The 16,808-nt window shown below is 29.5% G+C and overlaps 2 protein-coding genes across 2 annotated transcripts; both read left to right on the plus strand.

The window, feature by feature from the left end:
• The first annotated feature begins 6,018 nt into the window (after nt 1–6,018).
• On the plus strand, nt 6,019–7,954 carry LOC130674714 (malate dehydrogenase, cytoplasmic). Its single transcript, XM_057480126.1, has 4 exons — nt 6,019–6,180; nt 6,492–6,687; nt 6,756–7,078; nt 7,155–7,954. The coding sequence occupies exons 1-4, from the start codon at nt 6,178–6,180 to the stop codon at nt 7,632–7,634; spliced, it is 1,002 nt and encodes a 333-aa protein (XP_057336109.1). The 5' UTR covers nt 6,019–6,177; the 3' UTR covers nt 7,635–7,954.
• Nucleotides 7,955–9,009: 1,055 nt separating this feature from the next.
• LOC130674911 (ceramide glucosyltransferase-B) lies at nt 9,010–11,132 on the plus strand. Its single transcript, XM_057480362.1, has 2 exons — nt 9,010–9,595; nt 9,690–11,132. Exon 2 carries the CDS (start codon nt 9,866–9,868, stop codon nt 11,072–11,074), a length of 1,209 nt encoding a protein of 402 aa, XP_057336345.1. The 5' UTR covers nt 9,010–9,595; nt 9,690–9,865; the 3' UTR covers nt 11,075–11,132.
• Nucleotides 11,133–16,808: the final 5,676 nt, after the last annotated feature.

Here is a 16,808-nt window from a genome sequence, read left to right on the forward strand (position 1 = left end):
AAACTTTTCAGAACGAATTTTTTTCACACGAGAATAAAATCGACCAAAAATTAATAAAAAAATTTTATTTATTTTTAATTAACAAAATAATTAAATTAACAAAAATTATTTATCAAAAAAATAATAAAAATTTTCAGTATCTTTCAATCCCGTCAACAAAACGTTACCTTTTCTATCACGATGCAAGTGATCGATAACTTTCACATTTTCATTTCGATACAAACTCATCAGTCCATCATTATTATCATCATTATGATTATTATTAAAGAAACTTTTCTCATGACCTAAACAACAATTTTCGTCACGTATCCTAGGTCTAGTCCCGTCTCTGAGTGACCTCGAATTACTAATTGAATTATTTCCATCGCCGGAATTATTTTCGAAATTGACCTTCACCCCAAAATTAAGGTTGAATCCATTTCCCAACAACTCATTGATCTTCATAACTTTCACGTTCCCATCAGCGGTCCATTCTCTCACGTCCTCGTCAATTTTACTATCACGTAAAATCTCATCTATATAATAATCAAGAGAATTATTATGATCAGCATTAAAGTTTGCCGCGTTACCAAATCTCGTGTCGTTAAATTCTTCGACTTTTAGTGACGAAACTATTTTAGAAAGATGTTTTGTCACTTTATTAATTACGTAGCTCTCATTAGCGTTGCGTCTAATACGCACTGACAAACTTCCTGCCTGAAATTAAATATTCTAATAAACTAATTAATTAAATTTATAAATTAAAACCTTATCTGTTGTTTACTTACTAATTTACCAAAGGACTGAATCCAAAATTTTTCATTTCGAAATTCTAAAACACCGTCAATGTTTAAGGCTTCTTTCAAACATTTATCTAGTTCATCAATAATGTAATCAGGGACTTTCTATAATTATACTAGATTATTTAGCTTTTAATTATTTAAATATTTCAAATTATTTAATTACCTGTAATATTACATTTAATGTATAAAATCCTAGTGGTAATATTGTCCGAGTGGTCAGGCCAATTAAAATGAAAGCTGCTGCTGTATCGATTATATGAATTTCCCTTTAATTGTTATTACCAATTATTAATTAACACTTGATAATATAGACTAATATGAGTAGTTTAATTAAAGGGATAAGTAATTTTTATCTCGTTTTAAATATCGCGGAGGCTATTTCAGATTTTTTGGGAACTCTATAAATTTTTTAGAAATAAATCTATATCATATTCGGGTTGCTAAGGAAATTCCCTGTTAGATGAGTACCCACATCAATAGGTTTTGAAAAAGTCAAAAATTGTTTTTTTTTTTTTGAAAATTGGAAATTTTTCTTTCAGATTTTTTTTCTGTACAAATATTGATGTGACTACTCATTTGACTCGCGGCCGCGTTATTTGAACGGTGAAATTATTGATTTTTGAAAAAAGAAAAAAAAATTAATATTTTGGATTTTTTTTTTTTTTCGGAAACATAACGATGTGGGTACTCAAATCAGAGGAAATTTACCCACAAATCCCATAGCACTACTCATTTTGCTGAAATTTTTTTTTTTTTTTTTTTAATTAAAATAGATAAATCAGTCATACCAAAAATGTATAATGAAATGCGTAGCACAAAGGATAATTGTACTGATTATATTCCCAGAAACAATGGGATTACATCCTTTGAAAGTAGGACATGGTATACAATAAATAACGTGATTTAACCCAGCATCTGGATACGCAACAATCGTTCCAATGTGAGCCAAAAATCCGAGTATTGCTCCAAAGCCTATTCTCCCACTTGAATTAAATTAACAATATAAATTTACATTCTCCTTTTTTATTATCATCATAAATCATTAATTCAATAAATATATATATATATATATATATATATATATATATATATATATATATATATATATATATCTGTTGTCAATGATTCGCGATTTTCTACTCAAAATTTGGATAACAAAATTTTTTCAAAAGATCAAATTATCTGTTTTCAAATAAATTTTTCATTACAATAAATTTTGTTCTCCATAATCAGATTTACAAGAAATCGATTTCTAAAAAATCGTTTTGAAAAATTATGATATATTTATATTTATGTATATATAAAATTAATATAATTAATAAAAGTCAAATTTAATGCTACTGTATAATTGAATATAAAATATAAAATACATAATATTTAACTAAATAAATATGAAGCTGATAAAAAATAATAGCCACGTGATATATTGATACGTTAAAGTCAAGGAATAATAGATGACCTTAGACTTAGTAATTATAATTTATCAACTATGCTCATTTCCCCTCGTTAACGCGAGGCTCTTTATTACTTATTATCAACCAAGGAAATTTTTAATATATTTTAGAAAGTTTATTTATTTATTTATTTAAATAATATAAATTTTAATGATTTATTAAAAATAAATCAAAATATATATGAAATAACTTACGCATTAATTCGAGGCTGATTACCAATACGAATAATTATTTCAATAGAAACAAACGCCTGGAGAATTAGAAGGACGCATGTCGATATTAGAAGTGCAAGGACTTCATATTTTTGTTCAAAAGTCAATGATATTTTTGAATTATCATTATTATCATTATTACTATTATTATTATGAGTGTTGTTGTTGTTGTTGTTGTTATTGTTGGTTGCATTGGAATTCACATTAACAAATTTAATAACCGCCGAGTCTACAAAACAACTAGAACCCGAACGATAATTATTCTCATTCTTAGGATAACTAGAGGTCAATAAACTATTGCGTGATATGCATATCGATATAAAACAGACAACTAGTACAAATATATTGAAGATTATTGTATTGACATACGCATTCAATGCTGAAAAAAATTATAATTTTTAAATAAACCATTAATAGTTTAAAAAAAAAGTTTATTATGTTACTAGTAGTAGAAAATACAAAAAAGTACTGCATTGACTTGTGAAATCAATGCAGATACAAAGTATAGCTACTTCGGTAATTAGTTATCAATTTTTTTTAATTTTTGAATCTATTTACTGCTGGTTAAAAACAATAAACACTGTATTGACACTCGTAGTCAATGCTGTGTAGATTGCGACTATTGAATTGACTAATAGTCGGTTTGAAAAAAAATTAATTACTTTATTACTACTATTAGAAAAATAATAAAAAGCACTGCATTGATGTACAAAATCAATGCACATAAATTACGCCAATTTCTGCAATTAATAAGCGATTTAAAAAATTTTTTTTTAATACTTTGGCTACAGATAATTTTTAAATTAATTCGCAATCCACCGTCTGAGTTAACTTGAATATTTTGTGTAGAAAAATGTGGAAAAAAATGGGACACTACTTTTTAACAAAAAGGCAAAGTGTTCTTATAAATGTTCAACTCCAGCCTCTAGAAAAAAAACATGGGTCATTCGATCACTCCAAATTGTCCGACTATTCAAAATTTTGACCAAAAAGATGAACTATTTTTTGTTTTAATGAATTTTTCAGAAATTAAATTTTTTTTTTGTTGTAATTCTAAAATAGTCGCATTACTCGATGACTAACTTACCCCATACTTTTTTCTAAAGCCTTCCCTATAAATATAAATAAAAAAATTGATTCTATACTTAACCTCCTTGATTATTCATGAGCAAAAATTTATTATCATAATCCCGTAGTTTAAATAATTAGTTTTAATAACAAACATTAAATATTCCGAACCTCTGAAGTTCTAGACTACCCGAAAGTTAATTTGAAAAATGATAAATAGTATTACTTATAATTATAATAAAAGTTAATATCAGACCAATGAAAGTAATAAAAGTAAAATGTTGGTACTAAAGATTATAAATTAACAATAAGGATAATGCAGTAAAAGATAATTAGATGTCAGTAACTTTTAAGGTAAAGGACAGCTCGTTAGCTAGATGAGATAAGCTTCCGGGGATTTACTGATATGAGCCAACTTTCATATAATAATGTACACATAGTAATAGTTACACATATATATTAGTATCACATGTATGAGAAATACTGGAGTAAAGATGGAGACTGACCTACACTGTTGGTCGACGTTACCCAGCTACTGAGATAGTAGATAATTATAATGTTGTAAGTAATTAAGCACAGGATCCACTTGGATTCGCGATCCTCGAGGATTTTATAAATTATTTTAAACCCAAGTCTTCTTGTTATCTCAATTTTATCATCTACAATTCATTTATCGTCATATTAATTTTAAAACAGCGGGAAAATTACCCGAATCGAAATTTGAATCGTAGATTGAACGTACTGTTGAAAACGTAAATTCAACTTTTGAAGACGTAAATTGCCGAAAAAACGTATTTAGACGTAGTTGAGGTACGAAAATGTAAATAATTGTTATATTCTTCAGGAACAGAATAAAAAAAAATAATTGCAATAAAAATTTATTTAATAGTAATTTTAATTTAATCAGAAATCATTTTTAAAAAATTTTCTATAATTAAAATTGAGTTTTAATTTTAGATTAGTTTAATTAATAAATAAATATATAAACCACATTCGATTTGACTTAATTTTTAAATTAAAATTAAGTCAAATATAGAACTAGATTTCGAATCGATAACCAGTTGTTTTTTTAAGACAAAATAAGTCAAATTTAAGGCAATGAAATAATTTAAGCCAAAAAAAGTTAAATTAAAGGAAACTAAACAATTTAAGTCAAAAAAAGTCTAATCTAAGGCAAAAAAGTCAAAAAAAGTTTAAAAAGTTAAAATGTGGAATACAGTTGTCGGCATATCGACGACTTCAAAGGAAATTAAGTTAAATCAAGTCAAATTTAAGATTTTTTTTTTGACTCGGGCGTATTCAGGTTTTTTTTCACAGTTTGTGTATATCGTAAATAAATATAATGTGTTACACATACATGTATGAAATCATGGGAAATTCCCAGTTCAAATTTGACATCATCGTCAATTGCAAGAATTTGATGTAAACTTACTGTGAAATTAATCAAAATCACTGAAGGTTAAATTTTTGAAGTGATTGTATGGCCATCAGGGATTGGACTGATAAAAATAATTTTAGAAATTTTATCCTGGAGAGATTTTGCCGTGGGGAAATTTTGTCCAGAGAGATTAAGTCGTGTTACCGGTTGCTAGACGTTTTTTTTTGGCAATAAAACCTTTCCAAAATAGTTAATTTTTTTTTTTATGGCAAGTTTTGAAAAGTTATATCTACGATTACACTAGTCTTATTTACGTTTTTGCGGTAATTTACGTTTTTAAAAATTGAATTCACATTTTTAACGTCTAGTTCGTTCAACCTACGATTTAAATTCCGACTAATACTTAACTAATTCAAAATTTTTATTTAATTTCAAAATTATTACCGTGATCAATGACAATCGAATAGTCTCGTCCATTTTTTTTTTCAGTGAATACCATTATCGCCCATTTTTTCGGTTTTTTTATTTCGATTTTCTATTTTTTTCAGTAGACTATTAACCAACAACGCATTATTTAAATATCTATTAACTTATGACTGATATTATTTTTCCTTACTGCGAAAATGCGGACTGGTGATAACAGTTTTCAAAAGATAACTAAACCTGTAATTTATTTTTAATTGTTTCGACCGACTACTTATCGTTCTTTATTCATTTTCACAAGAAATTAAAAAAAATCAATTTTTTAAATAATTCAAATTCATCATAAATTCAAAAATTCAAAAATTTAAATTAAACCCGCCAAATTTTATATCATCAATTCCGAAAAATCCAGGACTCGGATCATAGCGAAAATTTTTTTCTCACAATTTTTGATATTCTGCCGACCGGAAGTCATTTTCTCTCAATAATTTTCTACACCCTAAGAAAAAAAATAAAAATAATTCCGCGGCTTCATTCAAAATAAAAAAATAAGCAATGACTCGAATAATAGTAGCGTCCAAACGCAGGCATGATCAGCATAACCTAAAGTTCGTGCACCGACCGCCATCTTGTAATGAAAATCCCAACTACGTAGCCAATGAGCCCATCAAAATGTCGAGCAAACAGGAACTGCCTACCAAAAAAAAAACGTCATTTTTCCAGCAGTGCCATCATTCGTCACTCGACAACTTCCTGCTTAATTCTCCATTCGTCAACTGTCTCTCCTCGGACTTGGATCAAACATTCCACAGATAAACGTCCAATAAAAGTCGAGCAAGAAGTCTCTTTGGCAGCTGAAAATGGTAAGCATCCATTTGATAATTTCCCAAAATATTTAAATAAATACTAGAATAATTTTAAAAAATGGAGAAGCCAAAAACTGAACCTCAGTACGACCATCTTACATCACCGAGTCCGATCATTGATTAAACAGTTCATTAAAATGACCTTAACTTGACCTTGACTTGTGACTTTGACCCATTTGCTGGCTTACGTCCAACGAATTTCCATCTAATTATATCTAACGAACCTGACACGCTAAAGAAAATGAATCTAGTGGTCGACCTGACCAACGTGACCCGCAAAATCTCTGATTTTTATTGAACATCAACAGGCGGAACCGATAAACGTCGTAGTAACCGGAGCTGCGGGTCAAATTGCCTACTCGCTACTGTACCAATTAGCAGCGGGATCAGTATTTGGTCCGGATCAGCCAATAAATTTACGTCTGCTGGACATTAAGCCAATGATGGATGTCCTGCAGGGCGTCGTTATGGAACTCGAAGATCTGGCGCTTCCTCTTTTGCGAGGTAGAAATTTTCCAATAGATTTGTAGCAATGAAACCTCGGCCTTTGGTTTTACTGATAATTGTTCCAGATGTCCTACCGACCGCTGATGCTGGGGCGGCATTCAAAGATGCCGCGGCAGCATTTCTGGTCGGGGCGATGCCACGGAAACAGGGAATGGAACGCAAAGATCTTCTGGCAGCGAATGTCAAAATATTCAAAGACCAGGGCGAGGCTCTGGACAAGTTCGCGCGCAAGGACATCAAGGTCCTGGTGGTCGGTAACCCGGCAAATACCAATGCCTTGATCTGTTCCCACTACGCCCCGAGTATTCCCAAGGAAAACTTCACTGCTATGACCCGATTGGACCAGAATCGAGCACAGGCAGCTCTGGCTTCACGTCTTGGTGTCCAGGTCAGTTAAATTAGAGCTCAAGGTCTTCGTCTTGGACGAATTATCGAACCGTTAATTAAATTATGATGTGAACTAGGTCGACAAGGTCAAGAACGTCATCATCTGGGGCAACCACAGCTCGACTCAGTACCCGGATGCTGCGCACGCTGTCGCTGAATTGCCAGGAAAGGGGTCAGTGAGTGTCAGCGCTGCGGTTAATGACAGCGGGTGGCTCAATGGGGAATTCCTGGAGACGATCCAGAAACGCGGGGCCGCGGTGATCGCCGCGCGTAAAATGTCATCAGCGATGTCTGCTGCCAAGGCCGCCGGGGACCACATGAGGGACTGGTGGTTCGGAACAAAACCCGGGCAGTGGGTTTCCATGGGCGTTGTCTCTGACGGCAGCTATGGAATCCCGAAGGACATCGTCTTCTCATTCCCGGTTAATGTCAAGGGCAAGAAGTTTGAAATCGTTCAGGGATTGGAGATAAGCGAGTTTGCAAGGTCTAAATTAGACATCACTTCCAAGGAGCTGGAAGAAGAACGGGCTGAAGCCCACCAGGTTCTTATGCCGTGACTATTTAATGATAAGTCGAACAAATCACCAGTGTGTGTTACATGTAGATTGTAATCTGTTATTTTTAATTTGGTTTAATTTATTTATGATAAATTAAAATATACCCAGTGAATTATAATTATGTTTTTGAAACATATCAGAGGCCAAATTTAGGTTGTTTACTTTCGTTTTGTTGTTTAACACTAATCTTATTTTTTTCTTTACGGGTCAAAGATTCCAAATCTACAGGACAAGATATCATTTATTTTTTCATTTGATTGTTTAAGTAAAAATGTATAAACAATAAATATATATTGGAATGAATAAATAGTTTAAATTAATCACATGGTTCAATTTTTATTTTATCCTGCAATTTGTTGTCAATTTAGACAAGAGTTGGGATTTTTATAAGTTGACGTCAATTTTCTAAGAAAGTTTCTTACAATTTGCAGCTGCAATATGAAGACAATGACAGACAAAGTTCCCATCAAGTTGATGTCAACTTATTACTGGACTTATTACATTTAAATTGCTATCAATTGTCACGAAGTTGTAGGAATTTTGACATCAAATCCCAGTTGAAAATTGCAGACGAATGTTAGAATTGGCATTAAATTGTTGACTTCGATTTTCTTAGAAAAATTGACAACTTGCAGTCAACAATTAAAAAAGCTGAAGGTGTTGTCAATTTAATCGCAAATAATTGACATCTGATTTCTAACAAAATCTGGGAATCGGGTGGCTACAGGACTTCAACTTTCTTAGAAATTTTCAGACAATATGAAGACAATTTTATAAAGTTCCCGTCAAGTTGTTGACAACTTCTTACTCTTCTAAACAATTGCCGTCAATTATGTTATTTGCAAAAGTTGACGGCAACTGGATGCCAACTTTCTGAGAAAGTTAACAACAGCTTGCAGCATCAGTTTACAAAGGCTCAAATTGTTGCAAATTGACAGCAATTTTCTCAAAAAATTGACAACAAATTGTAGTCATTAGTCCCAGAGACTGAAGTTGATATCAATTGATCACAAATTGACAGTAATTTTCTCAGAAAATTGGCAACAAATTGTAGTCATTAGTCCCAGAAGCTGAAGTTGATGTCAATTGATCGCAAATTGACAGTAATTTTCTCAAAAAATTGACAACAAATTGTAGTCATTAGTCCCAGAAGCTGAAGTTGATGTCAATTGATCGCAAATTGACAGTAATTTTCTAAGAAATTGGCAACAAATTGTTGTTATCAGTTCCAAAGGCTAAAATTGTCAATTGACCGCAAATTAACAGCAATTTTCTGACCCGAAAATCTTGTCATCCGAAAGTTAAATTTCCATTGTAAGGAAAAGTTATCGACTTGCGTCAGTTCGGCGGTAGATGGCGATGTCAATTTAGTCTTTTAAACTCAATATCTGCTCGGAAAGTGGCGCCTATGCAAAAATAATGAAATCCGTGTAGTATAGGAGTATATTGTAGCCCCCGAAGCTGTCATACGCCAGTTTCTTTCTCAGTTAAGCGTCGTCGTGTAAGTTCCGTGTTGATCGGCGTGTGCCCACAGCACAAATTAAAAAGTCATATCATTATTTTCGCTCAATGTTACTTAAAATCTCAATTAAAACAACAAACTCAAAATACTCGGTAATTCCATCAACCATGGAATTTATTTATAAAATAACCACTCATATACCTCAATAAAAATCAATCCAACCAACTGATAGCTCCAACTTTCCGCTAATAAATAAAAGTATTTTTCAAATCCAATAATTAAAATAATAATTAAAAATATCAGTATAATAAATATCAATAATAATAAATAACCAAGTGATTAAATTTCGTTGCCCATGGAACGAAATAGTGGATTTAAAAATAAAATCCATCGATCAGATCATCATCATCATCAGCTCAACATCATCAGTAGCATCAGTAGCCATTACCCGGTGTTTGTTACAAACACGCGGAGACATCAACGTTTTAGAAAAAGGCGGGTACGTGATAAAAATATATAGTTTTGTTAATTAACCATCAACAATATATATATATATATTTATTTATAAAATATATATATTAACGTATGTATAGATATGTTTATTTAAAAAGTGGACCAAGTACTAAAATGGTTATGTCCAGATTAAACCCAGTTCGCTTAAAAGGATCTAAAAGTAACCGTGGACTAGACGTCGAGTGTTGCTGGTGCTGGTGGTGATCAATAAAAAAACCGACAGCAAAAAAAAATCTATAATAAGTGTATAAAAAAAATGAGCTCTATGATCTACACCCTCTATGGGTTCGCAATATTTTTCATGGTCTTCTGGTTGGGGATGTGGTGCGTCCACATACTGGCGCTGATAACCGCCCGGTGCAAACTTCACCGTAAGCCGACTGCGGTCCAGCTGCCCTCGAGCTACGAGGTCCCGCTGATGGGGGTGTCGATAATAAAACCTTTGATGGGAGTCGACTCAAATCTCTACAACAATCTGGAGACTTTTTTTACCCTGGACTACCCGATCTACGAGCTGCTGTTCTGCGTCGAGGACAAGCAGGACCCGGTCCTGGTCCTCATTCGTAAACTGATAGACAAGTACCCGCAGATCGAGACGCGTCTGTTCATCGGGGGATGCAGGGTCGGGGTGAACCCGAAAATAAATAACATGTACCCGGCGTACGAGGCTGCCAAGTACGAGCTGATACTGATAAGCGACAGCGGGATCAGAATGAAGGAGGACACGTTGCTGGACATGGTCAGGTACATGAGCGACAATGTGGCTCTGGTCCACCAGCTGCCGTTCACTTACGAGCAGCGCGAAGGATTCGCTGCTGCCTACGAGAAAATTTACTTCGGGACCGTCCAGTCGCGCATGTACTTGGCCGCGGATTTGCTGAACATAAACTGTCACACTGGGATGTCTGCGCTGATAAGGAAGTCGCCGCTGGACGAAGTCGGCGGACTGAAGACCTTCGGAGTCTACTTGGCGGAGGATTTTTTCTACGCCAAGTCCCTGGTGGACCGCGGGTGGAAGATCACGGTCTGCTCCCAGCCCGCGATGCAGAACAGCGGACAGTGCGAGCTGAATCTGTTCCAAGAGAGACTGCGGCGATGGGCGAAGCTGAGGGTCGCGATGCTGCCGACGACGATCATTCTTGAACCCTTGAGTGAGTGCTTCATTTTGGGGGCATGTGCGTCATGGGCCGCGGCTGTACTGTTTGAATGGGACTCGCTGGTTTTTTATCTCATTCACATCCTCATGTGGTTCATGTTGGACTGGACGTTGTTGTGTGTCGTGCAGAATAGTCCGTTGCCGCTTAACAAATTGGAGTTTTTGTTCGGGTGGTTCCTCAATGAGACCATAAGACCCTACTTGTTCGTACAGGCGGTCTTGGACCCGCTTATTCAGTGGAGGTCGAGGGTCTACAAGCTTAAATGGGGAGGATTGGCTGAGGAAGTCAAGGCTAAGGTTAAATACTAGACTATAGTTTTATTTTATTTATTAATTGTGTTTTTTTTTATGATACTGAAGTTAGCAGCCGTCTAATAATTTTTGATTTTTTTTTAGATGATAAAAAATTTAAAAAAAATATTTGAAAAATTGCACCTGTAGTTTTTTAAATTTTCTACGAGTGCATATTTTTAATTTCGGAAATTCATTTGTTAAAAAAAATTCGAAAACTTTTAATTGTCTTCTAACTTCAGGATCATTTTTTTTTATGATACTGAAGTTAGCAGACGTTTAATAATTTTGGATTTTTTTTTAGACGATAAAAAATTTAAAAAAAATATTTGAAAAATTGCACCTGTAGTTTTTTAAATTTTCTACGAGTGCATATTTTTAATTTCTGTAATTCATTTGGTAAAAAAAATTCGAAAACTTTTAATTGTCTTCTAACTTCAGGATCATTTTTTTTTATGATACTGAAGTTAGCAGACGTCTAATAATTTTTGATTTTTTTTTAGATGATAAAAAATTTAAAAAAAATATTTTGAAAAATTGCACCTGTAGTTTTTTAAAGTTTCTACGAGTGCATATTTTTAATTTCGGAAATTCATTTGTTAAAAAAAATTCGAAAACTTTTAATTGTCTTCTAACTTCAGGATCATTTTTTTTTATGATACTGAAGTTAGCAGACGTTTAATAATTTTTGATTTTTTTTTAGACGATAAAAAATTTAAAAAAATATTTTGAAAAATTGCACCTGTAGTTTTTTAAATTTTCTACATGTGCATATTTTTATATTTTTTTTTTGCAGTTGATTTATTGAAAAACGAAAATTCAAAAATTTTTGATGTCTGCTAACCAGGATCATTTTTTTTAGTGGGAATGCAGCAGAGAAAAAAAAATTTTTTAACGAAAAATTGGGAGAATTAAAATTTTTTGTGCATGAGAAAAATTTTTGATTATAAAAAAAAAAAAAATAAAAGTGCGCATGGAAATTTGGGAATTTCAGTGCGCATTTTTTATTTTGACATCTGCTGCATTCACAAAAATTTTTTTTTAATGATACTGAAGTTGGAGATAATTTTTGAATTTTGAAAAAAAATTAAAAATTGCACTTGTTTTTTAATTTTCTACGTGCATATTTTTAGTTTTTTTTTTGGAGTTGATTTTGAACAAAGCTGCTAATTGTCTACTAACTTCAGGATCATTGATTTAATTACTCAAGTTCATTGGGTAGCAAGACTTGTAATTAACTGTTGTGATAAAAATTTATCTATTTTTCAGTTACTCCGCCTATTTTTACTGATAATTACTCAGTAATTTGGATGTGGGCTGGGTTTGTTGGTCATAAAAAAACGGACAATTATTTTTTTTAGTTCAAAATTGTCCGGCGTTAAAAATTTGACGTCAAGTGAAAGTACTCTAGTATTTTTTTTTTTTTTAAATTCAAATTCAAAAAAAAATTCCTCATATTTTTTTTATTTTCGTTTCCATAAAAAAAAAAATTATTTTTAAATTTTTTATGACCAAAAATAAATCGAGTCCTCAAAAAAAAAAAAAGTAATTTGAAGTTTAATAGCTTCTACATGAGTAATAAATTATTGAGCTATTAGACTTTTAATTACTCTATTGCAGAACAAAAATGTTTATAAAAATGACAAATTTTTTTTTACTGCATTTAATTATTTAAGATAAAAATAATGAATAATTTAAATCGATCAATTAAATGAACAAATTAATAATAATAAACTAAAGTATTAATGTCTTGCTACCAAATAATTTATTTCCTCGCAGCTAATTGCATTAAATTTTAGACGCTAATTGTAATATATATATATAAATAAATATAAATATATATTATGACTGATTTATACAATTAACTCGCATAATGTCTTCATACGCAGTACAACCAGTTATTAGTGTAATTTATAAATAATTAAATTGATGATTAGTTAATTTATAATAATTAAGTATATTTATATTAGATTAATTAATAGTTTAATTAACGATTTTTTTCGATTTTTAAAATTTATGAATCCAAATAAACACGTTTATTTCATTTATCATTAATATTTAATTAACACGGTGATTAATATTTTCTCATACTACTAATTAATAAATATATATATGTATGCATATATATGAGAATACAGAAACAAAAAATTTCTTGACGCAAGTTTAATTTTTAATTATGAATTGAAAACAATTATTTTTCTGACTAATTGCAGCAAGAAATTTTTTTTTGATTCAAGAAAATTTTTTTTTTTCAATTCATTATACAAAAAATTTTCTCTCGCCTAAAAAAAACTTTTCTTGACTCAAGAAAATTTTTATTTTCAATTCATGATGAAAAAAATTTGGGTTCAAAATTTTCTCTCGTTCTAAAAAAACTTTTCTTGACTTAAGAAAATTTTTGTTTTCAATTCGTATTACAAAAAATTTTCTCTCGCCTAAAAATAACTTTTATTGACTCAAGAAAATTTTTTATTTCAATTCATAAATCAAAAATTTCTTGACACAAGTAAAATTTTGTATAATGAATTAAAAAAAATTTTCTTGTCGAGAAAAGTTTTTTTAGGGCGAGAGAAAATTTTTAACGCAAAGTTTTTGTATTATGAATTAAATAAAAAAATTTTGGCTCAAAAAATTTTTTCTTGACTCAAGAAAATTTTTGTTTTCAATTCGTATGACAAAAAAATTTTCTCTCGCTTTAGAAACTTTTCTTGACTCAAGAAAATTTTTTATTTCAATTCATGAACTAAAAATTTCTTGACTCAAGTAAAATTTTGTATAATGAATTGAAAAAAAATTTTTTTCTTGAGTCAAGAAAAGTTTTTCAGGGCGAAAGAAAATTTTTTGTATTATGAATTGAAAACAGAAAATTTTTATTTTCAATTCATGATGAAAAAAATCTGCCCAAAAAATTTTCTCTTGCCCAAAAAAAATTTTTTCTTGACTCAAGAAAATTTTTTTTTTCAATTCATAATACAAAAAATTTTCTCTCGCGGTAAAAAAACTTTTCTTGATTCAAAGAAATTTTTTATTTCAATTCACGAACCAAAAATTTCTTGACTCAAGTAAAATTTTGTACAACAAATTGAAAAAAAAAAATTTTTTCTTGAGTCAAGAAAAGTTTTTAGGGCGAGAGAAAATTTTTTGTATTATGAATTGAAATCAGAAAATTTTTATTTTCAATTCGTGATAAAAAAATCTGCGCAAGAAATTTTCTCGTAAAAAATTTTCTTCGCCCTCGATTAAAATTCTTGACGGAAGAAATTTTCTCTATAAAAAAATTTTTGTTTTCAATTCGTGATGCCAAAAATTTCTAGCTCTATCATAAATTTCTGTATATATATATACATATATCTATATATATGCGAGTGTTACTTTGACATGTATTACTCCATTGTTGTATTGTATAATCTAGTGAGTAAAAATGTCTAGAGTAAGAAGTTGTAAAGAGTGGGAGGTAGTAACTAAATAAATAAGGATAGAAAATGTATGTGTACATATATATTGTCTGTCCTCGTTGGTTGATAATGTCAACGAGAGTGAAAATAGCAGTCTTGGTCTTGGTGGACTTACGATAGCAATAAAATCCTCGTTCCAAGGTAACGGGGTAAAAGAAATGAGAAAATACGGTCACGGGTATTACTTTTTTTTGTCTTTACACCCTTATATTTAATGTGAGAAATAATTATTTTTTCATGGCAATTCAATTTTTTTTTTTTTTTTGAGTAGTCTGCGTATAATTAAAAATTACTGATAATTTTTGTATAAAAGAAAAATTGAAAATTTCAATTAAAATTCGCGCACTTTTTTATGAAAATTAAAAAAAAAAAATTTGATTTCTTAATTAAGGAAATTTTTAAATTTGTCTATAATTTTATTTTTAATGCGATAATTGTTTAGTCGAAAATAAAAATCAACAATTAAAAGTATTACTAATTAATGTTGCAATAATTAAAAATAAAATATTATTTATAAGACGACTAATTAAAGAAAAAAAAAATAAAAATAAAGCAATTGTGAGTAAGGCTAAGAAAAATAATAATAAATAATTTAATTGCTAAATAATAAAATAAAATAATATTGACAAAAGTATTATTTACTAGGATAGATTAAGTTGTACTTGACAAAACATATTCAAGGCTTAAAGTTTGTTATAAAAACCTGTTTTAATATAAAAATCAAATTCAAGGTCTATAACTTTATTTTATTTTATTTTTCAATTTTTTAAATATTTAAATTTATGATACTAAAGTTAGCGGGCGTTCAATAATTTTGAAATTTGTTAAAAACAACTTTAAAAAAAAATAAAATAAAAAAATGCACATATAGTTTTTTTAATTTCCTACATGTGCATTTTTTTAGTTTTTTTTTTTTGTTGCAATTTCGTTGAAAAAAAAAATTCCAAAAATTTTTAAGTCTACTAATTTGAGACTGAAATTAATCGTCTGATAACTTTTGGATTTTTTTAAAAACCTTAAACTAAAAAAAAAAAATATTTCAAAAAATTGCACATATAGATTTTTAAATTTCCTACATGTGCATTTTTTTAGTTTTTTTTTTTTGTTGCAATTTCGTTGAAAAAAAAAATCCAAAAATGTTTAAGTACTAATTTGAAACTGAAATTAACCGTCTGATAACTTTTGGATTTTTTTAAAAACGTTAAACTAAAAAAAAAAAAATATTTTGAAAAATTGCACCTGTAGATTTTCAAATTTCCTACATGTGCATTTTTTTAGTTTTTTTTTTTGTTGCAATTTCGTTGAAAAAAAAAAATTCAAAAATTTTTAAGTCTACTAATTTGAGACTGAAATTACCCTCCGATAACTTTTGGATTTTTTTTCAAACGATAAATTAAAAAAAAAAAATATTTAAAAAAATTGCACATATAGTTTTTAAAATTTCCTACATGTGCATTTTTTTATTTTTTTTTTTTCTTTGCAATTTCTTAAAAAAAAAAAATCCTAAAATTTTAAAGTCTACTAATTTTACACTGAAATTAACCGTCTGATAACTTTTGGATTTTTTTACAAACGATAAATTAAAAAAAAAAAATATTTTGAAAAATTGCACTTATAGTTTTTTAAATTTCCTACATGTGCATTTTTTTAGTTTTTTTTTTTTCGAAATTGATTGGTCGAAAACAGAAATCCAAAAATTTTTAAGTACTAATTTGAGACTGAAATTAACCGACTAATAATTTTTGGATTTTTTTTCAAACGATAAATTAAAAAAAAAAAAATATTTAAAAAAATTGCACATATAGTTTTTTAAATTTCCTACATGTGCATTTTTTTATTTTTTTTTTTTTTTGCAATTTCATTGAAAAAAAAAATCCTAAAATTTTATAATTGCCTTCTAACTTCAGAATTCCGAATTTGTTTAATTTAAAAAATAAATAAATTTTTTTTAATAAAAAAAATCAATTATTTTATATTTCTCACATTTAATTTAACGTGTTAATTAAATATATAAGTATTGTATGGCCAATAAAGCGCTTAATCGCTTAGACATTAAGTAAAAATAATTAGGAAAAATTAAGTATTAGAATTAAAACAAAAAAAAAAATATAATAACTAGTAATTACAAATATGCGCACATAGACTGTTGCATAATTTTTTTTTACGCTTATAAAAAATTGAATCTCAAAAAAAATATCAATTAATTTATTATCAATAACATACTTTATTTTTTTTTAAATTATAATTCATCTGTATAAATATCTTTCATTTATTGTATTAACGCATAATCATGTAGT

This window comes from Microplitis mediator, chromosome 9 (genome assembly GCF_029852145.1).
Source record: "Microplitis mediator isolate UGA2020A chromosome 9, iyMicMedi2.1, whole genome shotgun sequence".
Taxonomy (NCBI): Eukaryota; Metazoa; Arthropoda; class Insecta; order Hymenoptera; family Braconidae; genus Microplitis; species Microplitis mediator.

What these genes read in the sequence shown, in the direction of transcription:
- LOC130674714 (XM_057480126.1), top strand. An exon ending in GGCGCTTCCTCTTTTGCGAG is followed by an intron (nt 6,688 to 6,755) that starts GTAGAAATTTTC and finishes TAATTGTTCCAG; the next exon opens with ATGTCCTACCGACCGCTGAT. An exon ending in CTTCACGTCTTGGTGTCCAG is followed by an intron (nt 7,079 to 7,154) that starts GTCAGTTAAATT and finishes GATGTGAACTAG; the next exon opens with GTCGACAAGGTCAAGAACGT.
- LOC130674911 (XM_057480362.1), top strand. Translation starts at nt 9,866, where the DNA reads ATGAGCTCTATGATCTACACCCTCTATGGGTTCGCAATATTTTTCATG.